The sequence below is a fragment of the Bacillus rossius genome, chromosome 1, assembly GCF_032445375.1.
Source record: "Bacillus rossius redtenbacheri isolate Brsri chromosome 1, Brsri_v3, whole genome shotgun sequence".
NCBI lineage: Eukaryota > Metazoa > Arthropoda > Insecta > Phasmatodea > Bacillidae > Bacillus > Bacillus rossius.
The window spans coordinates 375,556,578-375,584,304 of NC_086330.1; the positions used below are offsets into that span (position 1 = coordinate 375,556,578).

The following is a 27,727-nucleotide window of genomic DNA, read 5'->3' on the forward strand; positions in this document are numbered from 1 at the left end:
TAGGAGCACATAATTTCGTGAAAATGTGAAGGGGTCCGTCCGTTCAGGGGTGTATTTGTTCTGGTGAGGCTGACACTCGCTGGTGCTTCTAGCACGGTCTCTTCTCCGAGCACAAAGCTCAGAACTGGCGCGTAGCTTCTCGTCGTACGCTGGGCAACTGTGAGTCTTGGGTGCTTGCAAGAATCTGTACCTAGTGTTTCCTGCTTAAAACATCTTTCTGAAAACACACGTTTTAGTCAGTTTCACTCGTCCAAAATTACGGTTTAAAAACTAAATATGAAAACAAAACTACTCATCCACTTTCAGCATATTCTAAAATGATTTTTCTTAAACAATTCTCACTTGGATGTCTTAAGTGTGTTTTTTCTGAATCTCTGCACACATTATGTATGCCCAGGTAGGGGGGGGTCATTAAGACCAAGTTTCTGTGATTGTATTGATTTTGTGTTTAATTTTTAGGTGGCTTTGTACCTGATATTAACACTATTTGTTAGTTGGTTGGTTTTATTGTATTATAAATTAGTACAATAGTTTTAAGTTCACATATACGTTTACCTATGTGGCTATATTTGAAGGATCTCTATACTGTTCATAAACACATAAAACTAAATCTTAAATTTTACTTGAGAGACATTGTGTCCTATAAAATTAAAGTTGCATTTCTTTGACTGTTGAACTGAATGAAGGTCGCTGTTCTCAGGTTGGTATGAAGGGCAGTCCCGACAACCTCAACAGAGGACTGGACTGTGACGTGATCGTAGCAGAGGTTCGAGCGACGAGCCATAAACCAGACGAGATCTACGGCATAATCGAGCGACTATCGCCGGGAACACGCAAGATAGAGCTGTTTGGACGTCCACACAACGTGCAGCCAAACTGGTGAGTAAGGTACATGTGGCAAGCCAGGCACTTGTAACTCACTATTTCCACTAAATTTATTGGAATTAAATACCACATTACATTACATTTTAAGAAAGTTCACCTCAAGTTTGAATATATAAATTTGCACTTGATTTATGGTTGTAACTAAACATTTAAGGTAGTTGTTCCTGGGTAATAAAAATGATATTTGCATGTGCTATAATTTAAGTGTTTATGCTGATTGCTGAGATTTTTTTTAAAAAGGCAAATTTTTCATTTTCTAAAAAAATTTGAGGATCTATGTTCAATAACTTCTGCAAAATTAACATTTTAAATTAACCATTATGTATTGATTATTATAATTTTGGTTTTAAAATTGAAAGAAATCCAATAAAAAGGTTTGCATATATTATTTTTAAAATTATTGGTTGGGTTTTATCTGTCCCAGCTGTATTATCTTTTGTTCAAAAACTACATCATCACCAAAATTAGATCACTTCAGTACTAAATACGTGAATGCAAGCAGCCAGATGCTGAAACAGCTGAATAATGGAACACTCGGCCTGTGTATGTGGAAACTTAGAAACCATGCACACTAATGCTACCTCATGAGAGTTGTTTTCCAAAGTGGCAGGAAATTAAAATTTAACACTGCCTCGTATGTCTTCCACGTCTCCCCGCCTGAGGAGGAAGGGGCGGTCAGACGACCCTCCTTCAGGGCTCAGAGGTCAGCTTCCTTCAACCGGGGCCGGGGCTCTGGTGACTGGCGTGGTAGGGGCGCGGGCCGGGCGCCGCTGGTCTCGTTCGCTGCAACTGCTCGGCCGTCCAGTTCTTAGTTTGGATGTGGGCAGGGCTACCCTCTTTGGACAACCGGGCTAGGTCTTCCCACATCTTCACTCTCCTCCGGTGGCGATGGGGCATAACGCATAAGGCCAGGCGGGGTAGGAGCCGGTAAGAGAGGATGCGAGAGGTAGTCTGGCCGACCAGGTGAGCTGTGGTTAGTGTTCCTGACCAACCAACCCGTCCTCAGGTGTGACTGTTTCCCGGCGGGCCAATGTCGCCGAGTACTTTCAGTTCTGCCCAAGAGTTCGGGGCGTGGCAACTATGGCGAGTACTTTCAGTTCTGCCCAAGAGTTCGGGGCGTGGCAACTATGGCGTACTAATGTTGCTGAATATTCCGGCCACTGAGGAACCACCTCACTTTTGTGTCGGTGAGGAACGAGGCAAGGTGCGAGGGTCGAACCCAGGTCACCAGGCCATTTAGCCTGTCCCTTCCCTTGGGTATGCAGGGTGCCTGCATAAGGCTTTTGGTGGGTGATAGACAGATTGTAAGGAGGTTAGGCACTGACCTACCCTAACATTGATTCTTTAGCGTGGGGTTTTGAGAAGATAAAAAAATATTTATTCTTGTGTTATGTTTTGTATGGAAATATTTGTCTCTGCATTCGTTAAATGTTTTCTATAACTCCTTTGTTTCTGTCGGTGATTTCTGGCAGAGATGATTTATAAATTTAAGTTTAAGCCGGGTTTTGGGAAGAAGGAGTAAGGAAGGGCCGTCCAGCTGGCGCCAGGTGTTTGAAAGTGTTGTGGTGTGACCTAGTTAGCTGTGATTGGCCAAGTGACGTTTCACTTTATTTGAGACAAAATCGCTGTATGCTGCCGCCATATTGTGCCGGAACTATTTCTTTATAGGTTGCCAGAAGTTATTGTAAGCTGTTTAAATAATGGTAAAGTAAATGAATTTGTGGTTTAAAATCTTGTATCTTTTTTTTGTTAAACTTATGTTACTTTGAAGTGTATATTTGGTTGAAGTAAGTGCCAATATTGACCGCGGAAGGATATGGAACTTTGTCTTTGGAGGGAGAGAGAGGCTTGTAACGGTGATTTTGGAAGGAGCTGTGAAACATGTGGTGAAAATAAAGTTTTTCTTTGTAGTTGGGCGTTATTAAATTATTACTGGAGAGTTACCCACTACATATTTTGGCGCCCGAACAGGGACCCGACGAAGTTGAGTACTCGGGTAAACAATAGGCAGTGTTGAGTGAAAAAAAAAAAAGGGACAAAAGGAGTTGTTTGTGAAAAGGTCGGCGTCGGCGTGGCAAATGCAGCGGAAACAAAGGGCGGTGTAATCACCTAGGGAGCGTGACTGGAGGTCTGCAAAGTGCAGAATAACGAATGCGGCGTAAATAGTCACTCGCGGTGTAATCACTGGAGGAAGTGTGATTCTACGTGTGAAGCCCAAGTGTCTACAGCGGCATAGACGACCACGTGTCTACAGTGGCAGAGGCGACAGCGTGGGACAGCTCGGCAGAGGACAACGGCCTAGGACACTCCGTGGACGACATGGCGGCATTCGCAGCGGTCACCAGGGAACCCGTCAATTAAGGTCGGAGATACACCGTCACACTCCCCTACATACACAGTATCAGCCAAGTATTTCGACTCGTCGGTTTGTGATAATAGCCTATTGACGGTGTTATATTTTTCTTTGTGAAGTAGTTGTGCACTTTTGTTATGTAGGGTCTTTGTAAAAAAAAAAAAAAAAAAAAGCATAAAAACGTGCAAAACAGGATAAGGTGCAGTGGTGTAAGTTGGAACTGTACTCTTTGATCGTTGATTAGCTGTACACGTTCGAGATCCTGTGGGGTTTAGTGGAAGGGAAAATGTTTGTTTTTTGTTTTGTATATTTAGAGTAACTGGTGTATGAGTAAATAATATCTTTGTCTTTGAACATGGCGCCAGTAAATACTCGATCAACTGGGGCACTAGCCAGTAGCGCAACAAGCGCTAGTTTGGAGGACCTGCCACTAGTAAGTGTTGGGGTGCTCGATCAGCAAGGGGAAATAGTAGAGCAAGGGGAGGAACAATCTGTCGGGGACATATCCACACCACCTCCGCCAGCAGGGGAGAGTAACCAGGATCTAGCGTCACTAATTAAAGAAATGTTTGCGGTACACCATCAAAAGTTGGAAAATTTCAAAGCAGAGATCAGGGGGGATTTTGCAGAGTTTCGCTCGAGGCAGGAGGTTTTGGAAGAGCGGTATGCTGGTCGTTTAGCAGAAGCGGAAAACCAAGTTTCCAGCCTAGTCCAGGAACAGGTGGCCATTAGGGAGCAAATAGCCAAAGTGGAGGAGGAAGTAAACACTCACCAACTTGATGTCAAAAACATAGAACATCAGCTGACATCCCTAGAGGGAATGATGGCCAGCAGCCGAGGGGAAGTTTTGCTTGTTAATCAAGAGCTAGAGACGGCTAAAGCAAAACTATCAAGCGAAAGTAGGTTGCAGGAAGAAGCCATGGCACAAACTCGCAATGAGATGAACCAGTGGGGGCGAAAGATAGACGGGAACGAAACCAAGATAGGGAACCTCAGTCAAAAGTTAGCTACGATAGAGGGAGAACTTAGCGCTGGGGGGTGTAGTGGAAACGGTATGTGTCGAAATAGGCGTCTCACACAGCCATATCAGGACCGAGACATCCCTAAATTTTCGGGGCAGGATAGGGTACACCCAAAGAAGCATCTTGGCAAACTACACGAATTTTTCGCAGTTTATGGGTGCTCGGAAGATGAAAAACTTTTTGTGGCAAAGAGATCCATTGTGGGGACAGGTGAGAATTGGTTGAGGCTAAGTGAAAACCGCATTACCACGTTCAAAGAATTCGAAAAAGAATTTACAAGTGAATACTGGGGGAAAAGGGTGCAAGGGATAGATCGAGCGAATCTGTATCAGGGGAGATGCGTGGCAGGGCAGCTAGAGGCCCATCTTAGCAATGTAGTTGAGCGTAGTAGGTATTACGATACAGCGTTCAGTGAGGAGGAGATAGTTACTCTTGTGTATTCACAAACACCTGAACATGTACAAGAGGCACTGGTAGGAAAGGATATATCCACTGTTGAGCAGCTGCGCAAGGTACTTAAGGAGTTAGACCGTATAAATGCTTGGAGAGAGCCACGAGGTGCGTCTGGACAACCACAGAGTTTGGGGGTCGATAATTTTTGCCATGGCAAAGCAAGTGGGGGGTATCAGAGCCAAGGTGGGTATTTTCAGGAAAAGACCAGCAGCAGTAACCAGGACTCCAATAACAGCCACTGGGGAACCAGGCCATGGAAGGGAGGAGGATCTGGTAATGGGAGGGGGCAAGGTAGCTGGAGATACGGGAAGAATGGTAGTGGGCCAGTAGATGGGGATGATAGAAAAGCGGGTGCAGGACAGGGAGAGAGGGGTGAGAAAGAAGGTAAGATAGATGAGAGAGGAGGCAACGGCGACCACCGTTCTAATGCCCAATCGGGAAACGAAGTGGATCGTCGAGCCTAGGCAGTCAGGCTAGGGCGATCGAATCTGTTGAAGGGCCGCTAGGTGGGTGTAGGCCTATTCACATGGCTGCTGCAATCTTCACTGATGATAGAGAATTTTTATTGTCTGAAGGAGCCCAGAAACCAAATAAAGTATGTGTGCCTGAACTAATGTGTAAGATAGGGGACCAGGAGGTAGCAGTCCTTTTTGATTCGGGATCGGAAGTCAGTGGGATTTCCGAACAGTTCCTAGCAGAGCTAAACAAGCAGGGATTCACGTATCCCACACTGCCCGTACCTCAGCTGACGGTAATTGGGGCCACCAGGGGTAAAAGCAGAAAGGTAAACAAGCAAATCTTTTTGGATTTTCAGTTAGGGAGAGAGACCTACCGTGCAAATTGTCTGGTTATACCCAGATTAACCAAGGAGGTGATACTTGGCATTGACTTCATGCATAGTCACAACATAGTTGTTGATTTTGTTCAGGCTAGGATTTTCATTAAAGGAGACCCTTATGCTATGGTGAGGAGTGACAACTGGTTGGACCGGAGTCCGGGGGTATTGAGGGTACAGTGTGTGGAGGATTGGAAGGAGGGTAAATTGGAGGAAGAACTAGGCGAAATGTTAGAAAAGGACCCACAACAAATTCAAAGGGTCACCGCTACACCTTGGGAGGAGGAGGTGAAGCATATGTTAGAGCGATGTGAGGTAGGAAGTGAGGAGGAAAGGATGCAGTTAAGGGGACTGTTGCTTGAATTTAAAGATGTTTTTCGGGGAGAACCTGGGCTGACCACCAAGTATGTGGCCAGAATACCCATGAAAGACGACACGCCATTCAGAGGTAGGAGCTACCCGATCCCTTGGGCATGTAAGGATGAGGTTGAGAACCAAATTAGGCAGATGGAAGCTAGCGGCATAATCGAAAGAGGGAACAGTCCTTTTGTAAACCCCTTGGTGTGTGCTAGAAAGAAAGATGGGAGGGTGAGGCTATGTGTAGATTCAAGGGCATTAAAAGGCAGAATTGTTCCCGATAGGCAGAGTCCAGTGGAGCCCAGCCAATTGTTCACTGCGTTCTATGGATGTAAATACATCAGCACGACTGATTTTGTAAAGGGGTACTGGCAGGTGCCACTGCATGTCAACGATAGAAAATACACAGCTTTTCTTTACAAGGGGCGTGTATACCAGTTCAAGGTACTGCCTTTTGGTTTACCTAATAGTGTAGGGGAGTTCTGTAGGGCGGTGGATGCTTCCTTAGGTCCCGAATTAGAGTCCAGAGTTCGAACCTATGTGGATGATGTGCTAATTGCAACAGAAACGTTTGGCGAGCACTTGGAAATTCTTGAGCAGTTGTTGTACCGACTAAGGGAGGTGAATTTAACCTTGAACGTATCCAAAACAATGTTTCTAAGGAACGAGGTGATTTTTCTAGGTTTTAGGTTGAGTGCAGAGGGAATAAGACCGGACCCGGAAAAGGTGAGGTTAATTAGAGAATTTCCGCGACCCAAAACTGTCAAAGAACTGCGAGGATTTTTGGGATTGTGTAATTTTTACCGAAGGTTCGTTGAACGGTTCTCAGATGTGGTGGCACCTATGTTGAATTTACTTAGGAAGGATGGCGTTTGGGATTGGAATGACCAATGTGAGAGTAGTTTCCACAGGGCAAAAACCCTTTTCGTGGACAATTGTGTAATCCGGCACCCTGATTTCACCAAGGAATTCTACATCAGTACAGATGCCTCCAGCTATGGATTGGGTGCAAAGTGCTTCCAGCTAGGGGAGGAGGGGGAAGAACACCTGATAGCCATGCTGAGTAGGAGTTTGAATGCAGCTGAAAGGTCCTATACTGTTACGGAACGGGAATGTCTGGCAGTAGTGTGGAGCCTCGAGAAATTGAGAAATATAGTGTTAGGCAGTAAAATCATAGTGCAGTCCGATCATCATTCACTAGCTTTCTTACAATCATGCAAACTGATGGGGAGCCGTCTGACTAGGTGGTGCCTAGCTCTGCAGGAGTATGACTTGGAGATTGTTTACATCTCGGGCAAGGAGAATGGGGATGCAGATTTACTAAGTAGGACGATAATAGAGCAAGGGGAGTTAATTATGGAGGAGAAACCCCGAGCAGGACCCATTATGGCCATTATTAATGTGGAAAAGGATGATGAACTATTTAGGAAGTTCACCAAGTTAGGGGAGGCCCAAAGGGAAGATGAAGTCTGGGGCATGATCATAGGGGTATTAGAAGATGAAAATAAAGATGTCAACGAACCACAAATCCAGAAGCTGCTTTTGTGGTACTGTATAACGGGGAAAATACTCTATAGGAAGGATGCTTCGGGAAAATGGAGACTATGTATACCTAAGATATTGGTCAACCAATTAGTATGGCATCTTCACCGATCCACTGGACATTTTGGGAACAAAAAAGTATTTTGGTTAGCAAGTAACAGCTACTATTGGTCTAATATGGAAAAGACAATTAGGAAAATAATTAGTAGTTGCGACATTTGCCAAAAGGCGAAATACCCTAATCGTAATTGGGAAGGTAAATGGGAACCGATTGTTCCATCAGGACCGGAGGATCTTTTAGCTGTGGACCTATATGGCCCACTGCCCAAGTCGAGGGGAGGTGTCCAGTACATTTTCGCTGTATTAAATGTTTGTACCAAGTTTGTGCTTTGCTATCCTTTAAAGAAAGCCACGGCAGCGGTATGTGTTGACAAGTTACTCAATCATTATTTTGAAAGAATGGGTGTACCTAAGAGAATACTGAGTGACCACGGTACCCAGTTCACTGCGGATGTTTGGCGCTGGGAGTTAGCCTGGAAGGGCGTTGATGTGATCTATAGCTCTGTCAGGCACCCGCAGGGGAATCCGATTGAGCGTGTTATGAGGGAAATAGGGAGATTGCTACGCACCTATTGCCATGAGCAGCACAGCAAGTGGGCTGAAGCTGTACCACTATTAAATAGGTTTTTTAATGAACACATTCACAGCAGTACAGGTTTTTCACCGCAGGAACTTACCAGTGGCAAAATTCAGCGGGACAGTCTAGCCCTAAAATTTAAGTTTCCTAGTGGGGAGGAGGATCAGACTAGTGACAGGATAGAGGAAGTTAAACTGAAACTTAAGCATGCAGCATTGAGGAGAGGAGTACAACAGAGAGTTATAAGCAGTAACTTCAAGGTAGGGGATTTGGTACTGCTCAGAGTTTGTGGGAGAAGTGATTTTATGTTAAAAGAGACGAAAAAACTGGGACTGCTATATGAAGGGCCGTTCAGGATCACTAGGGAAGTAGGAAAAAATGTCTGGGAGATTGGACACTTGACTGGTGGCAGGGGTGTTCGAGGTAGCTTCAACCAATATTTGTTAAAGCCGTACATTAGTGAAACGTGAATCCAATCGTGTGGCGCCATTTTCAAGTTGATTAGAGTTTCGAGAGTTGTTTCATGTTATATTGTTTGATTTTATGTTTGTCGTGTGGTTAGTGATGTAACGGGATAACCTGCATAACATGTTGGCTTGAAGCAGGAAATCTCTTGAAACATTTTGGGACTCTCATAAGGGGGTTGTTGGTAAGAGCCAATGTGGGTTTATTTTATTGATGGTTGTGTACAAGTAGATTTGTGCTAAGGGTATATTCTTGTTTGTTTGTTAATTACAAGTCTGTAATTTTGTCTATTGGGATTCTGTGACTTGTTATTAACAGTGTTAGAGAAAGTAATTAAGTAAAACTGAACACTTGTAAATGGCTATCTTGTTTTGTGAGGTAAGTGGTGTAAAAGCTGGAAGGAAGTAACTAAGGGAGAATTGGTCGCCGGCTTGCACATACCTCAGGCAAAAGTTAAATTTTGTTTACTCAAACTCCATTTAACTTGGGGGGTTGTAAGGAGGTTAGGCACTGACCTACCCTAACATTGATTCTTTAGCGTGAGGTTTTGAGAAGATAAAAAAATATTTATTCTTGTGTTATGTTTTGTATGGAAATATTTGTCTCTGCATTCCTTAAATGTTTTCTATAACTCCTTTGTTTCTGTCGGTGATTTCTGGCAGAGATGATTTATAAATTTAAGTTTAAGCCGGGTTTTGGGAAGAAGGAGTAAGGAAGGGCCGTCCAGCTGGCGCCAGGTGTTTGAAAGTGTTGTGGTGTGACCTAGTTAGCTGTGATTGGCCAAGTGACGTTTCACTTTATTTGAGACAAAATCGCTGTATGCTGCCGCCATATTGTGCCGGAACTATTTTTTTATAGGTTGCCAGAAGTTATTGTAAGCTGTTTAAATAATGGTAAAGTAAATGAATTTGTGGTTTAAAATCTTGTATCTTTTTTTTGTTAAACTTATGTTACTTTGAAGTGTATATTTGGTTGAAGTAAGTGCCAATATTGACCGCGGAAGGATATGGAACTTTGTCTTTGGAGGGAGAGAGAGGCTTGTAACGGTGATTTTGGAAGGAGCTGTGAAACATGTGGTGAAAATAAAGTTTTTCTTTGTAGTTGGGCGTTATTAAATTATTACTGGAGAGTTACCCACTACAAGATGATAGGGTAAGAGGTAAATGTTCTACAGAACAGAAAGGCGTAAAGTTCGTGGCAGGTGTTTATTACAACTTGATACACATTTCCCTCCTCCCGGTTAGCCTGAGAGGATAGGATTGTCGTATAGTGCCCAAACTGGACCTTCTCATTGGAGGCGGCAGGCACGGGTGCTGTGGGGCTCGCTTCCCCCGGCCGGAGGGGGTTGTAGGGCGAGCAGCTGCGAAGGAGGGATCCCAGCTCACCCTCTTCCCACGGCTCTGGAAGGGTGGCCCCAGGTGTCGGCTAGGCCCCTTGCTCACGTCGGTCCCCTTTGGCACGCGACAACGCTTCATGTTGCTGCCCTGCAGGCTTAGTCAGTTGCAATTAACATTGTACTATGTAACGTCCCTTTTATATGTTGTAAATAATAGTTTAATTACATTATTTTCACTAATGCATTTCTTGCTGTTTCATATGGGAAAATTCACTCTTCAGTGGTTGCATAAATGAATATAATTTTAAAATTTTATATAAACAACAAGAGTAATTAAAATGTTCGTAGTATAGGAGTAATACTAATTTCAAAGTAATGCTTCAAAGAATTTTGTACTTTAACCCAAAATTTAAACTTCTACATGCAACGATACAAATAAATAAATTGGTACTTGACTTGATTATTTATCTCCTCGAAATGCTGATAACATACAGAAAATCTTGGAAACTTTAGGATCACGTTTTTAAATAATTGTTTATGGTTAATTTATATTTGAAAATTGGTGACAGTAAACTCAATTCGTAACATGTAGTTTATAATTGTGTAATATTTTTATTTTTAAATAACTTCACTGTATTATTACAATCCTATTAATATTAATAAATGACTCAAAATGCAACCTCCTTACGCATTTCATAATGATGTATCATATTATCATATATTAACTGCTTTTATTAAGTTAAATATTAATTATGTTTTGTAACTAAAACATTTTTTTATTTTTTAAATTAATCTTTTTACTTTTATTTAGAAATCAAACCAGACTCTAGAACAAAAAAAAATTGTAGTATGTACATACTGAATATTTTAAAATTTCATTTAAAATTTTTAATTGATAAAGTAATTCACACTAATTTTGTCATACTTTGTGTGTTTCCTTGCATTTTGGTGTGATTTCAGTCATGTTACTGTGCACAGCATAATCTTGCCTCTAACCATAGTTTAACTCAGTGAGAGGTCACACCTGAGTGGCTGTGCAGGATCACGCTGGGGAACCAGGTGGACGGAGTGCGATTGGTCGACCCGGAGCTGATCCAGGCCTTCAGGAAGCGCTACCCCGACGGCAACTGCATGATGCCGTCCAAGAACTGAAGGCTGCGTGCAGTGCTTGCGTGAACGTACATCCCACGGCTTCCCGTGAGGAGACCAACACCTTTATGTATAGAAATTTTTATTTAATTAAAACAGTTAATTGTCTACACATAATTTTTTTTTAATTGTGCAAGTGAGAATGTATGTGAACATTTCTAATTTTGTTCGGCGGCAATTTTGGAAGAGATGGAGAATGGTATGTCTCATATATGTATAAGTTGATTAAAGGGTGAGTCCACCAAGCATTCGTTGTTACTGGAAAGATTGACACTTTAATTTTAATGTAGAGCTAAGTTTTTTTATATATTCTGAAGGTGGTCTACAAATATAAAGTCGCTGAAGAAGATTAAGGGGCTCGTGTACCTGGGACACATGTGGTGTGTAAACTCCATAAGACACCACGTGATTTGTAACTGGCTCGTGGTGTCTATTCATGAATGTGCTGAGGGCCGATGGATAGTTGTGTTCTGTATTTTTTTTTTTGAGAATAATTATTCATTTTTATACATAAAACGCCTGGTAAAGATGCTTGAAAACACCCAAGGGCTTTAGATTACACCTTTATCTTAATTTCTCCGCCATCTAATGTTATGATTACCGCGCAAATTTCATAGTTGTCCTATGCACCATGAGAAGACTTGTGTGCCAGTTTATTTCCTTGCACTCCTCTAAGGAGATACCACGCCAGAAACACAGTGGAGCATCACACTTATCATCCTGCCTCCTAACACAGATACACCCCTGACTAGGCGGGCCCCTTAAATAACCAATAACAGAGCCTTAAGATGGGCTGCACTCAACAGATGAAAGAAAACCACAGTCGTTTATAAAACAGGCAAGTCACAATATGTCACCAACCATAACTTAAAATTGTAAAACAGCTTAAAACTAATTTCGTCTTATGATAATTCATATTAAAAATAAAGAAATTGTCAAATATTTAATTTAAAATTTCTATTTTCTATCACTGTACTCTTTCTAAAACCAGCTTTTGACTACATACGGATGCTTTGCTAATATTATGTATTTTAATTTCGTAGCTGTAGCTATATAGGTTTAATGAATATGCTCTGTAAAGACTTATACATATAAACAAAATTAACATGGATTAAGAATAAAGAATAAGTAGAACCTTCGCTTTCCACAGAGAAAATATTTGCTTGAAACATACTAAGGACTATTAACAACTAAGTAAAAAAAAAAAAACTAAAAAAAAAAAGTTCTTAAATAAATCTAAATATATCACAGCCAGTATTACAGAAGTTTTGCCCATGAAACAAAAATTTTTCATTTCTGTTAAGCCATTTGAATGTCCTTATTGCTACTGCACAAAAAAATAAAAATTCAACTTTTGGTAGCTAATTATGCAAAAAGTATGCAACAGGATTTTTTTAAAGTTAAACCACAAAAAAAAGTTTACAAGTTTGTGTTGGTGTTGCCATAGACTCATACTTATGTATATAACGTATATTGAGTTATATCTCCATGATTAATTTTATTGTTTAGTTTCAATTCAATTGTTTCAGTTGGGTTTGTGAATTAATTAACACAAACGTTCTACTCACAAAATAGTCCACACTATTTTAATTACTCTATTAGTGTCTGCAAGTGACAGAATGTTTTGAAACTGTTCCAAGTGCACATCTTAATATTGCATCATAACAAGTAAGTATCCTGCTCTGGCATTTCTATAAATATGATGCAAAACCCATTTGAATCACTCATTTTATTAGTACTAATACAGTAAATTATAATATATTAATCAATTGTTTTGTGTAAAAATTATTTAATTCTGCATTACAAATTTCGAAATTTGTGACTGATAATTATCCAGGAGAGGAGGGGCTTAGGCGTACCAGAAAAGCAAATAAAAATGTGAAGATGCATTTTTACTTCATTAGGTACATTTTGAAACTACTGTTTATAGGTTAGGGTAGGTAGCCTGTTCAGTGACATGCTCTTTATTAGCGTAGTTGTGTTGTTTTCAACAAGAGATTACGCTGATCCTGATGTTGCCACCCTGTTGTTTTCTTGACACTAGCGGCAACCTTGATCCTGTGGTTATCCAGAGATTATTATGAATGTAGCGTAGCCGAGATTGTTAAAAAAAATTAAATAATCGCTCGGAATGGAAAACCAATTAGGGTGGATAACAGTCTTGTTTGTAGCTGTAACATACTAACATGAAACATCCTGTCGTTTAGGAAGCCTGCGCTACACCGTATCCATAATGATCTCTGGAGAACCACAGGATAATGTTGCAGTTAGCATCAAGTAAACAGTATAGCGGCTACATCAGGACCAGGTATATCTCTTGGGGAAAACAATCTCTGCTATATTATGTAACGTAAAAACGTTAATTTCTCAGGAACCAGAACCAAAATTTGAAATTCTTTTTTATTTGTAAATAGAGGCACATCTAATGCTAAAAAATATAATTTTCGTAATGATTTTTTTTTTTTATTGAAAAAGCAACAACTCTTACAATTTATCTTCAGAAATGCTGCATTGTTAGAAAATAACCATGATTTTATAAACATTTGAATTAATTTTAGGATTACTGTTCTGAACTGTTATTTATTAAAGTTTGAACTTTCAATTCAATTTCATTTAGTGAATATTTTTTTTTTCCTCCCAGATCTCTTTGATCTAGCCATGGAAGAAGTGGCACAAACCACTGACGCTCCAACTCGAGTGGGGTCCAGCACGTCCCTCTTCCAGGCGGTGTGGGGGCGGGTCTTCGGCAACAGAACTGTCCCGGCGAACGTGCAGACTCCTAGCACGCCTGACAGCGAGGAATACAGACACATGGAGCAACTGCTCCGGAACAAGTATGTTTACGTAATAGAGAACATGTGCATCCACCGCGTGCCTTTCCTCGAGGTGGCCACCGACGAAGACATCGCGGAGTGGTGGAGGGGGCATCAGGAGACCGCTGCGGACCTGCGCTGACAGCAGGTGCCGCGACAGAAGCACAGTGGGATGGCGAGGGTCGGTCAATCAACGTCGTTTTTATGGTGTCAAACTAAGTTACTTACATAAATAAAAAGCAAGTATAATGTTTCAGGTCCCTAAAAAAATTTAGCCACAAAAATTTATAAAAAACATAAGCTTAATTATTGTATTGTATGTTCAAATGCATGTAATATTTTTGAAAACTTGATGTATATTGAAATTTAAATTTTTAAAAAATCAAACCCACTTTCATTAAAATTGTGTAAAAAAAAAAAGTTTGGAAAAAAAAACATTCAGTAATTGAATTTTATTTAGTGCACCTATGACTGGCTCTATAAAACTATTAACTAAAAAAAATGGGTGCATGTACTTATGTACGTGCATGAGAAGTACATATTACTTCTTTGGCATCATTAAAAAATAGTTTCTAATTGCATGCAAATAATTAATTACAATAAAATAATAAAATGGCTGGAAAAATATAGTCAACACAGTCAATAAAGTTTAGTTTAAATTTGAAAAATTAAATAAATAAAATTTAGAGAATAATAAATATATGACATAATTTGTACTAAATACTATAAGATTCTTATTTTTAAATATTTATTATTGATTATTTAATATATAAAAAATTTTTATAATAAATTCAAAAATTTAATTTAAGTTTATTCATTTTTTAAATATTTATTAATATAAATATTTATTATTTATTCATTTTAATAATAAATATTAAAAATAAATTCTAATATTTTAATTTGATGTTCAATTTTAATTTTTATCACAATTTTTTTATTAAATTTTTATTAAATTTATTTCTTTATTTGTAAATATTAAATAATTAATAATAAATATTTAACATTAATAATTTAATAATATTTAGTAATAACTATATTAAATACTAATATTTTAATTTATATCAATAAATAATACATATGGATAGTAGGCAGGTGCGAGAAAGACTTTTTTGAATTCGAGACGAGATCGAGAAAAAATTTAAAAATTCTCGAGAATCGAGTCGAGATCGAGAAATCTGTACTTTAGTTAAAAGGATAATATGATCCAAAAAAGTAAAACTCAATAATCTGACAAACATACATAATTATTCAATAATTTTATCAAGTATTCACAATTGCAATTGCAATTACAACTTTACCTTTACACTCAAGTTTATTTGCCTACTGTCGTATGTAAACATACGTTATTGACTCCATAGTCTATACAGTTTCCTTGAGCCATGGACGGTACTTGATCATGAAAGTCTGAACATTCGCCACTATCGATATGTCACTATCGATACGGACCGCAATTTAAACATCATGTTGCTTGTTATATACTGCTGGCCGTGTGTATAACCTAAGGCCATAAAACAAAATGCAATCGCGGAAGAATTCTGCAGTCATGTTTATATTTTTATTTTCTACCGTACCGTTTTACGTTGATACTTGATATTGATACCGAAAATGATTTATTTTTAACTTTAATGTTAGTTTTATTAACGGAAAATAATCATTTTCTTCTGTAATTTAATGTGATAACCACAGCACAATTCATTGTTTACGTTTACCGTTTCATGTAGTGACTTGTGAACGGAAGTTGTTCGTTTTTAACTTTTTAATAATTTATCGTGTATACTAGCGTAACAAGTATATTTTATTTTAATCGATCTACGTTACGTTGAAGATATGTTAATTATTTCAACACGCAACACAAAATGCTGCCTCAATATATTATATTACCTAACCTATTTCTTGTTTACAAAAATTCTCGAAAATTCCAAGCCAAAAAAATTATCTCGAGACGAGATCGAGAAAATTTCTGTCTCGACTCGTTCTCGATGATGCCGAGACTCGCACATCACTAATGGATAGTTAACCTCAATTATATTGGAGCACTTGAAAAAGTATATAAGCACAATTTTTTTTTTACTCATATTTACGAATAGTAAATAATATTAATCAAAATATTCTATTTAAATCACTACTGAATATAATTTATCATCACATATATAATTCGCACTTGTATGAAACTACAACACGTGTTTTGAATGTAGAAACTAGAAACATGTGGATAATAAATATTATAAATATGAAAACAGTGATCAGAGGCGACGAGCGTGCCAACATGCGCGACTAACAGAGGTTATATTTCTATTTCGATGGTAGGTTTTTTTCGAGATTTAATGTGCGGTTTAGCGGGCAGCTTCAACCTGTTAATTTTGTGTTACAGTGATGCGCGCGCATCTTAAAATTTCACTCTCATCATTTTATCATAACGTGCCTAAAGAAGTATAACTTAAAAAAAAAAAATTTAAAAACTAGAAACAGGTACTTGTTTTGACTATGATCTATACACACCATCATCTTGATGGAACGATTACCACAGCGGCACAATAACAAAGACAAATTCAAATTTACACAGTCTTCGATATACTGTGTGTGTCAACGTCACAACATATATACACAGGTCCAAACAATACTACTTCCTTGAGCCACAATTAAACTATCTAAAGAGTAGCTAACAACCCTCATATTTAAAACTATGTACACCACATTACTATAAGACTGAGTATGAATAATACCACATCAACTTGGAGTATCACACATTAAAAACTATATAAGCTAACACTGAATGTATTTTGGTTTTTACCCACTTTGTTTTTATCCTTAAACGTAATATAAAATGGTCTCATTTAAAACTGAAAATAAAATGTGAATACATATTCAGTTGAGTTATCACCATGACGAATTTCCAGTTTAGACTGTGAAAATTTAAATTGAAAATTATAGTGTTTAATTTGAAAGCACCAAGAATTTTAATCTTTTAAACAGGCACAATTCTAACTGCTGCAGATGTAGACAAGTTTTAAATCATAATGTATCATCACGAGACATTCACAATTTAAGTCAAGTTGCATGGCAGTGCTCTTTAGACTCAAAATTTTGTGAGTTGTCTTTTGTTTCAGAGAGTTTTTCAAACCACAAAATAAAGTAAAATCCAAGTAAAAATCCAATAGCAAAAAAATATTTAAAAAAAAAAAAACAAACATAAAACTGATTATTGGGTAATGAACTCATGAAATACGTTGCAAAATTAGTTTGTTAAAACACTACAGTCCAAATTACATGTGTATACTTGTAATTTAACAATTTAACAGTAGTCATTTAAATTGCACTTCAAAAGCACCAAGTGTATTAATTAATGTTACGAACAGTGAAAACCCTCACAGAAAATTTTCTTTTTTATTTGTTAGTGTGCTTCCCTAAGGTGGTTTTATATTGACGGTTAAAATTATTCTGAAGAGATAAATTTAATGTACTATAAAATTGATTTACTCATCACTGATAAGTTGTTTCGAGATAGTTAAAAAAAAATAAAACAAAGACAGGTACATTAACATTAAGGTAGGAGATTATTTTTTTAAGAGAATAGAGTACAATTACACAAATAACATAATTATTGAGAACATTAGTATAGACTGTTCTTTATTATTTTAATGCATCAAGATTTTGGCAAAACAAATGTCATTACAATATCCTCTGGTCCCAAAAGTACAACAATGATACATAAACACAGACAAATATCTTTCAGCATGTGCAAAGAAAGGCTCTAATACACAGAAATTTGATAAAAAGGTCTATTTTGTTTTTGTAATGCTTACACATATTTCTCTAACTTGTACGACTATCTTGAAGTTTGTCATTAATCTGATATTGGCACTTTTTAACATGAAAAAATAGTGTCATGAATTACAAAACACATACCATGAAATACTGTACACAGCGGAAATTTTTAATTTCATATTTTGAGGCCTGCGTTTGATTACTATCAAGAAAATAAACACTAAGTGCTCGAAATTTACTAAGAAAACTCATGCTTTGAGCGCTAACTTTGGCAACTTGTCACCTCCACATTTTGCTACAAACTGTTTGACGCTACGTCCATCTTCTGACAGGCCGCACCATCCCTTGCAGGACATCCCGGTATCCAATCATATCGCAGCACAGCTGTCATAGGTAGTTTCAATTTGCTAGCCTAAACATTTGAAACACTTTCTTCATAAACTTTGTAAATTCAACAGTTACAGTATCACAATCAATTAATTACCCACCCAGACCCTGAGATTTTTCTACACATGGTCTGATGCAAATTTCCACTTTTACACGTACGTAACTTACGCATCAATACTGTATGTACACACAAAAACTCACACGTGTCCATTTTTTTTGTATCTTTGGTATGTCAATAAAAACATGAACAGGAAAAAATTTTCAAATATTCTGAAGTGTAAGAAAATATTCTCACAAGTACACTATCGCGCAACTAAGTTATTGCTGCCAATACTTTTGTAACTTTATTCATTTCACAATAATTTAAAATGTGTTCCAATTACACACTCTAATAAATATTACAGTCTAAATAAAATTATAAAATGTTCACTTATCTTCTCTATAGTTTGCATTAGAATCACACTTTCTTTAAATGCTTACGTTGTTTTCAGCAAACACCTTTCCACAGACTTGAGCCTGAAGACCTTTAAAAAACAAAGAAAGAGAAATGATTAGTATTTAAAAAGACAATTATATAGTGTCTATAACAAAAAGTGAAAAGATTATATGGTGAATAGTGATAAAAATAAAACCAAAATAACACCGAACAGCATGACAATATTGTCAATATACCATACAACACCGCAACCACAGAATAGCAATTAAAATCATGAAAATTATCTCCATTTCTAATCAAAAATTACCTCTAATGACTAACATCACATATGTAATCTTTTAAATATTACATTCAATGAAGGTAATTTATTTAGCATGAAGTTTGTAACACAATTTATGCAAAAAAAAAAATTGGAAAAAGGTTAATAGTTTTTAATCCTGCAAATTTATTAGTTACCCGCTGTTGCATTACGGCATTAGTATGTTGTTCAAACACAAGCATACTTCACAGGTTTATTTTATTTGTTCTGTAAAGTTAGACATGTTTATTACAAATCATTATAAACATGCATCATGTATCAGTCAAAATGACACTGTTTTGGAGAAATTATAATTAGAGACCCCGAAAAATGGTGAAGCGCGAAATTCACGAAATAACGCGAAAATTTGATACTTTAAACAAATTTTGCGACTTTCCTTTGATTTTGACATAGTCGCGAAATTCACGAATTTTCGCACGAAATTCACGCTTTTTCTCACAAAATAATGTCCTTATGTCGTAAGTTCTATTTATTTACGCCATCATAAACATAGGCGTGAAATAAACATAGACTGAAAGACTAGTGCCGTGATATTATCTTCGTTTTGACACGTTACTGAAATCCACGTATTTTTATTACTCTGTTTACCAACAGTAAATATTGCCATCGCAAATGAAAACAAAATGTAAAAATTGTCAACAATCGATATGTGCACACTACCAACATAACAAATTGACTCCACAGTTTTCGTGTTTTGAATAATGGTCGTTTCTGCCGCAAGGCGCACTGGTGTCGATTTTTCTACACTAATTTAATCGCATCGAGCTAAGATGGCAGTCATTTTTGCGTGCACATATCTATGAGTGTTTACAAATACCGTCCACATTTTGTAAGTTTTGTGATACAATTGAATTTGTGGCTAAGATGCCGAAAACTTCGACAAAGTTTGATCGCGAAAGAGAGATAAAATCGGATGATTTTATATTTTTGATCAGCGGGACAAAATTATGATGTGCAAGTTCTGCAACGTGCGGGTTGATTGTACACGCAAAGACACGTGCAAAAAGCATGTGGCAAATGACACACACAGAACAAAACAAAAAAGACAATTATTTTGTCAAGCATTCTACCGTGTCTAAACAAATCTCGATAGGCGACAGCGTGAATAAAGCAAACAAGCTTTAAAGTGCAGAAAACAATTTTTTTTTCTGATTTTGTTAATATGATGCAGGAAGTTAACATTCCTTTAGAAAAAGCTGATCATCCAGCTATGAGGGAATGGTGTAACACCAATGTTGAAGGTTAGCGTTATTTATTTAGAAATGTTTTCCCCCTCTAATAAAAGTTCATAAGCATATGTAGGCCTACAATATTATCGATTAACTTACCTTTACTTCAAATAAATATGCAAGTACCTCAGATTAACAAACACATAAATAGGATGGATTGCATTGTGAAATGGTGAGTACACCATAAGATATTTTTGACTGATTGATTGATGGTTTGACTCTGTAATCCAGCAGTACCTAATCTAGAAAAGGTTAGGTTAGGTTTGGCTAAGAATTGTTTTGAATAAATTAGCCCATTAATATTTTGAGCGATAACCTTATAAATGCTACCTATTTATAAGTATATTGTAACTTATGTATACATTTTAGGTGCAGGGGATTTGCCATCATCAGCCAACACTCTTAGAGAAACTTATGTCCCAAAAATTGGCCAGGCAAATAAGGAAGCAGTAAGGCTATGAGGTTTTTTTTACACCGCCAATGGCATAATTTTTTCACAATTTTTTGGGGTCTCTACTGATTGCTTATTTTTACACCGATTTTTTGCACCGCTTGCTAATTTTTACACCGGTTTTTTGCACCGCTTTTGTCATTTTTTTGCACCGAAATGAGCCAGTTTTATTTACCATTTTCTGGGGTCCCTAATTATAATCATGGGGCATTTGAATGTCATATTTGTTTTAATGAACAGATTTCACACACGATAAAACAAATTACACCAAAATCACCAGTTTTAAAAATGAAACTGACCTGAAAATAAAACCATATAATATTGTCTTTAATTATAATTTATATGGGTTTGGTTTCATATTCATTTATTCTTATCATACAGTGAACGGTCTTTACTTTGGCACACACTGTAGCCGCTCGTGCGGATGCTGTTTGTTAGGTCAAATTACTGCGCTGCTAGAGTTTAGTTTGCTAAGAGTTTACCATTACTGTCTGTTTTCATTTCAGTGCAGTGTTTACTTCTGTTCTCTAACGGGTTGCACATTACATTTCACAGGTTCTTTTCCATGTTGGTTTTTTGAAGAGGACAACACTCACATGTACTTATTCTATCTACATTGCAGCTTATTGCTAGAGACAAGATGATTATATTTTTAGTCCAATTTTGTTTTCAAACAGAGAATTTTGGTGTCTATGTTTTTAGTTTAATAAAACCTGTTCTGTAATACTTACTCCACAAAAATAGTAGTAAAATTTATATGCTTCATTTTTACAATAAAATAATTTGTAATAAAGTGGTCTAAAACAGATGCATTCAAAACAATTAAAATAAATTAGTGATCATTTGTGGTTTAAAAAAAATAGGCCTGTACAAATATCAGATTTCTAGTTCGAATCAAATATGAATATGAACATCAAATTATCCTCAAATACAAATATCATAATTCAAATAAGTAAGAATTAAAATCCCACAAATATTTTATAATAAATAAATATTGAAAGAAAAAGTAAATGTGCAGTTTAGTGGCTTCTGGGAAATTATATAAATAATACGTACTAAAATGAAAGGTTGGTTAGGTTAAGTCAGCTACAATTACCTATTCTCCGTTCACTCTTAGCTGAGTTCTGAAATAAACAAACACCGCCGTATCACTGCGCCGCGTCAGCAAGTGATAGGCTGAATTCATCTGGCGCGCCAAGCACTAGTTGCAACACACACACTTCAGTACAGTCGGTGCTAATAAAATAACGGAGACGTAATATAACAGGAAGGACCGTAGCACTTTGTTCAGCGTAGGTGGTTCATTTGTGAAGAGAAAACTATGCACTTTACGCCTAATAACTAGAGCCACGATTATATGGTAATGCGCGATAAAACGAAATAACACCGAAAACCGCTTGAAAACACGAAATAAAACGAAATTGTGCGAAATCCGCGATGTCACGAAAGTTCGTCTATCCTGATTATTTACGTTTTTTTTTTTTTCCATTCAGTAAGGACAATTCACTACCTTCAGCACAATCAAATATTTCTTACAGTAACTAGCAGCCATATATATTAATTGCGACAGTGATTTATTATAGATTTTAAAATGAAGTCTCGTAATTAACGTAATATTTTCTTTAAACGGTAATCTTGTGTACCATAATAATTTAAGATGTTTATAACTATGATACAATGGCCGCCGTTCACTTTCTGTAAATACAAAAATAACAAACGTCCAAAATATGTTTTTCTAAGATTACGTTTTTAATCATTAAAATATTACACACTAAAGCGCATTGCTTTTACTGTTTATTTAAAATAAAGTACGTAGGCTACGAAAATAAAATTAACCCTGCTTAACATAACGAATGTAAATAATAAATAGTACATGTTTATGTCGGTATTAATTTTCACGTACGTATGTTGGTATTCGGTATGTGTTTGTATTCGCATCTATTCTCCATTGTTTTGATCTTTCCAGCACGGCAAGTTTTTGCGTATTGAGAGGTTAAATTTTTCCTATGTGATTAAAATTTTTTTGATAATGCCTAAAACTAAGGTTTCTGCCAGTGACCGATCGAAAGAATTTTCCAGTGAAGGATTTTATATCAGTGATAAAATTTTAATGTGCAAATTCTGTAACTGCAGGCTAGACTACGAGAGACGCGATACGCTTGTGAAACATGTCGCGAGTGAGAAACATAAGCGTTTGAGGCAAAACTCATCTGTTAAACGACATCCTTGTCTAAGAGTCTTTAATGCCATTAATTTGCGGTTCAACCCAAGAAATGTGAGTAGGGTTAGCATAGAAGATGCAAACCTACAGAAGTCTCTGCATAACTTGCCTTCTGTTTCCCATCTTCCCATTGATACATTCATACATGGCTATGTTGCTTTCAAAAAAATAATTGAGGATGAACTTTCATTGCCAGAAACAAGCCAAATTGATGTTGCAAAGGTACTTTGCTCCCTTAAAGGGGACTACAGTGAATTTACTCAAGCCAGTTTAAGGGCAATCTGATTCCCAACATCAAATGTTGATGCAAAACGTTCATTTTCCAGGTACTCACTGGTAGTTAGTGACAGAAGACAATGTCTCACTCCAGAAAATGCAGAAAATTTAACTATGATAGCATTTCAATAAAACCGTCTTAATAGTAACTTTGGAAGTGCTTAATTGTGTAATTTTGTAGTGTATGTGATTGTAATTAAGTCGTGAAATTTTTAGTAGTTATTTAAAAGTTTGAATTTATGAATTTGCAAATGAACTTAATAATCGATGAATTTGCAAATGAACTTAATTGTAATTAGATCATGAGGTTTTAGTGTTTATTAATATTTGTTTTAATAAATTTGCATGTCGTACAGAAAAGCAAGAAAATTTTGCCGTGGGTATTTTGAGCAAAAAAATAAAACCATATAACACAGAAATCTTTATTTCTTTACACCGAAATTTGTCTTAAAATAACACCACAAAATCTTGACTCTACTAATAACCGTCTTCACAAAATCATCACAAGTTTTTATAACAGGATAATCAAGTTTCCTTTTCTTCCCGGAAGATGTTAATGTCCCGGTGTCCTGTAATTCTTTCCTTGCACGAAGCACACTGCTCTTCGAAACACGCCTAAATTCCGCAATTAAACACGCGATATCGTTCACACGACAATCCGGATATTTGTCTGAAAATGTTTTAAAATTATTCAACACAAGAGTTTTCTGTGCACTTTTCAAAGGCTTTCCCGTTCTGTGTTTTACAAAACTCGGTCCGACGTCAGCCATAACAAACCGTGCGCGCGCGAATCCGAAATGCAACTGTTGCGCCGGGCATCAACTGTACACTGTACAGTACCTTTTGCCTATGCCACCGTACACACGGCGTCTGTTAACATAATTGTAAGTAAATACTTGCTGACACATTAAACTGTATTGGAAATTAATGATGAAACGCTATAATGCTATATATCAACAATTGTTATAAAAAATGCAGTGTAAAAATACTTACAAATGGTACGTAACCAAGGGACTATTTCTTGCGCACGAATAATGTGCGCGGCGGCCGGCAGCCAATGAAAATGTTTGTTTACAAGCGGCTTTGTTTATTCCAAAACTCAGGTAAGAGTGAACGGAGAATACAATGTTTCTATTCTCTGATCTGAAAACTGTCATCTTTTTACACCCGCACAGTATTAGGATTTTTACCGACACATATGTATTTAACCTATTCATTATGCTGTTAGTTATAATTTTTTTTTATAGACCTGCCAGACTCTCTTCCCCTTAAAATGCTTTAGTTGATTACGTGGGTGCTAGTAATAGTTCTGAATTACTGTGTTAAATCTAATTTTAATAGATTATTCTTCTCAAAATTGACGCGGCCAAATGTAGCAAAAAAATATCTGCATAAATAACCCCAAAACATTACAAATATTCTGTGGAAATTTTGCTCCTGCCCGACAAGAAAATCTTCTGTGATCCCGAAATTTTTTTACTTTCGAAATCCAGCACAGCCATATTCGTAAACTGAATATTCATTATTTCCAAGTGTTAGTATTCAAAATCGAAACAAACGATAAACTATTTGTTTTGATATTCAAAAGTTTGAATATTCGCACAGGCCTGTTTACAAGTCGAGGGCATCATACCAGAAGGGCGTATCTCGATATTGCAAAAAAGTGTTGATACGCCCTTCTGGTATGATGCCCTCAAAGTGATTCAATAAGAGATGCACAATGAAAGAAAATTATATTTTTCTGATCCATTCACTTTGGTACAATTTTTTGTCTGGAAATGACATTCCTTGAATTTAATACACTAAAAATTCCTTTTTTTTTAATGATTTTATCAGTTTTTTGTTACAGGCTAGTTAATTCCATAATATAACTTGCATTTCGGTGCTATTTAGGTTTTATCATAATCTACCGCATAATCTTGTCCCTAATTATTACAAATTGTGTTGTCTTTGGAAATCACAAAATTTACTTAACATTTTGAAATTTCACGACTAAAATGAAAAATAACCTTTAACCTTTAAGCCTTATTCGTCCACTGTAGTGTACAATAATTATTATCTTGCTGTTGATGCTTTTTTTGTTGTTGCTAATTTACACTTTAGATGCTATTTTATGCTTATTCCCTACATAAATGCTAAATTGGCTAATTTTCTAAATAAATTTTTTTCCCAGCTAAATTATTTTAAAACATCAATTTATATGCAAAAAACCTTCATAAAATGCCACATAACTGCTAGATATATTTTTCATGGATTTTGATGAGTTTCAATCCTGTATTTCACACAAATTTGTTGATGGCAAACCATGGTGGCCATATAGAAAGCTAAAATAATCTATCAGTTGCATATGTAACAAACATATTATTATACTGTTAGTTGTTGATAAGGGGATGAGGTTACATAAATGCTACACTCAATAAATCAATACTTGTAAGCTGGTCAAACATAAATTTTCAGAAAATGTATGTATATTTAGACTTATTAAGTGTTGTTTTTTAGGTGAACTTTTTACTTGAATTTCCATAATTTCATTAAGAAAGAATGCAAAATTAGGAATTAGAATAGAAATTGAAACTGGAATTGAGGGAAATTGGGGAAACGGAATTTAAAAAAATGTGGAATTGCCCCATCCCTAATTTTAACCGATCATCAAACAAGTAAAATGACAGAACATTTGTAAAAAAATATTTAAGAATGAAAACATCAAGAAAAAAAGGTTACAATTATTTTCTCAGTCCAGAAAAGCTAATCTCTTATTTCAACACTTCATATCACACCATTCTTAGCAGTTCATCAACAAATTTTTTTTCTTCTTCTCTTTGCCATAAACTTATTGGCACAGACAAGATTTTATGGTTTTAATTTTATGCCACTTTTGTTTTTTAAAAAAGGAGATTTCAATGTTATTGGTTTTATTTTTCATGAACACCATTTATTAAAAATTTAATATATTACTAAACGAATATGATACATGTCATTTTGACGTCCAACTACCCTCTTTTATCGCATAATGGTCGCACGCGCGTAATCGTCGCAGCCATATTTTAGAGCGTCAAAATTTGGATAAAAAAAACCTCTCGCGTAAACGTCGCATAATGTTTTTGGTTCCGCTATTAGATTCCGAGCGCTTTGTGTGGGTATTTTTTCCGTATAATACAATGTATTTTAAAATAAAAATCTAATATATATTTGGACATTACCATTTACTTATTTAATTAACGGAAATACGAAGTTGTCTGACGTGTAAATTTTCTTTTAAAGACTTTTTAAACGTTATAACCTTCATCCGTTAGTCAGCGTTGCCGCGGTGAACCGGTGTAGGTATCTTTTCTGTATGAAACAATCTATTTTAAAGTATAAATCTTGTTCTTTATTTCAACGAATTTCTTCCGGAGGACCATAAATATATTAAAAGTCTGATTTAGTGAATACAAATATGACAACGAAACGATAGCCAAATACAAAACAAACGACACGACTGTATGCGGCCCGCCATCTTGCCGAACTGTTTATACGACACGCAAAAGGGGCAAGTAACACTTCACACAACAAGGACATAAGTCACAAAGTCCGAACATTCCGCCCCCGTTGTTAGCTCCAGGTAACAAACACAAAGGTATATACAGCAAGGAAAAGAAAGCAATTTGTTACAGATTACATGATCTTGTTGAATTCTGTCCTAGATCATAACCATTGTCCACTGGCAAAGGGCACAGCTTAATCACCGGACGTTGCAAGACACTTGTAGCAGTCCGGATAGTAGCCACCCGGGGAATTCGGTCTGGTCCTGGGTGAAGAGCTTCAATTCGAGCGAGACCCCATTTGAGTGGAGGGGTGTGCTCATCTTTGATCACGACCAAATCTCCAATCTTGGGCTGACCACCTGGCTGTGTCCATTTGCTTCTCTGCTGGAGTGAGTACAAATATTCCTTTCTCCAGCGTTTCCAGAAATCTTGAATTATACGTTGGACCAGCTGCCAGCGATTTAATCGGTTAATGTTGAGGTGGGTGATGTCAGGTTCGGGTAATGATGTTATGGGCTGTAGAATCAAAAAATGAGCAGGTGTTAGGACATCAAGTTCTGACGGGTCTGAGCTGATCTCACAAAGAGGACGAGAGTTTAAGACCCCTTCGATGCGAATCAGGATGGTCGAGAGCTCTTCATAAGAAAGGATCTGTAAGCCAATGACTTTAGTTAAGTGGCTTTTAACAGACTTCATGCCAGCCTCCCATAACCCGCCAAAGTGCGGTGCTGCTGGGGGGTTGAAATGCCATGCAATTCCTTCCTCACTCAGCTTATTGCTCACTTCAGTGTTATGGGTTGTCTGTCTTACCAACTGGTAGAGTTCTTTGAGTTCTCTATGAGCTCCAACAAAATTAGTTCCACAATCACTGTAAACGTGGGCTGGCCTTCCCCTTCGAGAGATGAAGCGAGAAAATGCTGCCAAGAACAAACTGGTTGAGAGATCAGAAACCAATTCCAAATGTAGGGCTTTGGTGGCAAGACAAACAAACAAGCATAAGTATGCTTTTGTGGACTTGCAACCACGAGTGCGAGTCGTGGTAACCTGAAAGGGCCCACCATAGTCCACACCAGTATGGTGAAAAGCAGTCACTTGTTGGACTCTAGGAGATGGAAGTTCTCCCATGGTTGGAGTGAATGGAGAGGGTTTAGTGCGGAAGCACTTAATACACCCACGTAAAACCCTTTTGATGACAGAGCGTGCACAAAGAATCCAGTATCGTTGGCTCAGGATGGCTTGCAAAGTTCGAGGACCAGGGTGCAAATGTAAACA

General features: G+C 37.1%; 2 protein-coding genes across 7 annotated transcripts in view; one reads left to right on the forward strand and one right to left on the reverse strand.

The window, feature by feature from the left end:
* Positions 1-14,234, forward strand: part of LOC134528533 (N6-adenosine-methyltransferase catalytic subunit) — a 33,899-nt gene extending 19,665 nt beyond the window's left edge. The window contains exons 11-13 of one of the 2 annotated variants that reach the window (XM_063362238.1): positions 701-879; positions 10,926-12,702; positions 13,676-14,234. In XM_063362238.1, coding sequence (XP_063218308.1) covers positions 701-879; positions 10,926-11,037 — 291 coding nt within the window. In that variant the 3' untranslated portion in view covers positions 11,038-12,702; positions 13,676-14,234. The remainder of the gene's footprint in view (positions 1-700; positions 880-10,925; positions 12,703-13,675) is intronic. The other variant, XM_063362239.1, reaches the window with a different exon arrangement.
* Positions 14,235-15,733: 1,499 nt separating this feature from the next.
* LOC134528537 (ubiquitin carboxyl-terminal hydrolase 20) overlaps positions 15,734-27,727 on the reverse strand; it is an 80,904-nt gene continuing 68,910 nt past the window's right edge. For 3 of the 5 annotated variants that reach the window (XM_063362250.1, XM_063362253.1, XM_063362254.1), the window contains one exon: positions 15,734-18,523. Coding sequence is in view for 1 of the 5 variants with exons in the window: in XM_063362253.1 (XP_063218323.1) it covers positions 18,468-18,523 (56 nt within the window). In the remaining 4 variants the exon portion in view is untranslated. The remainder of the gene's footprint in view (positions 18,524-27,727) is intronic. The other 2 variants (XM_063362249.1, XM_063362252.1) reach the window with 2 other exon arrangements.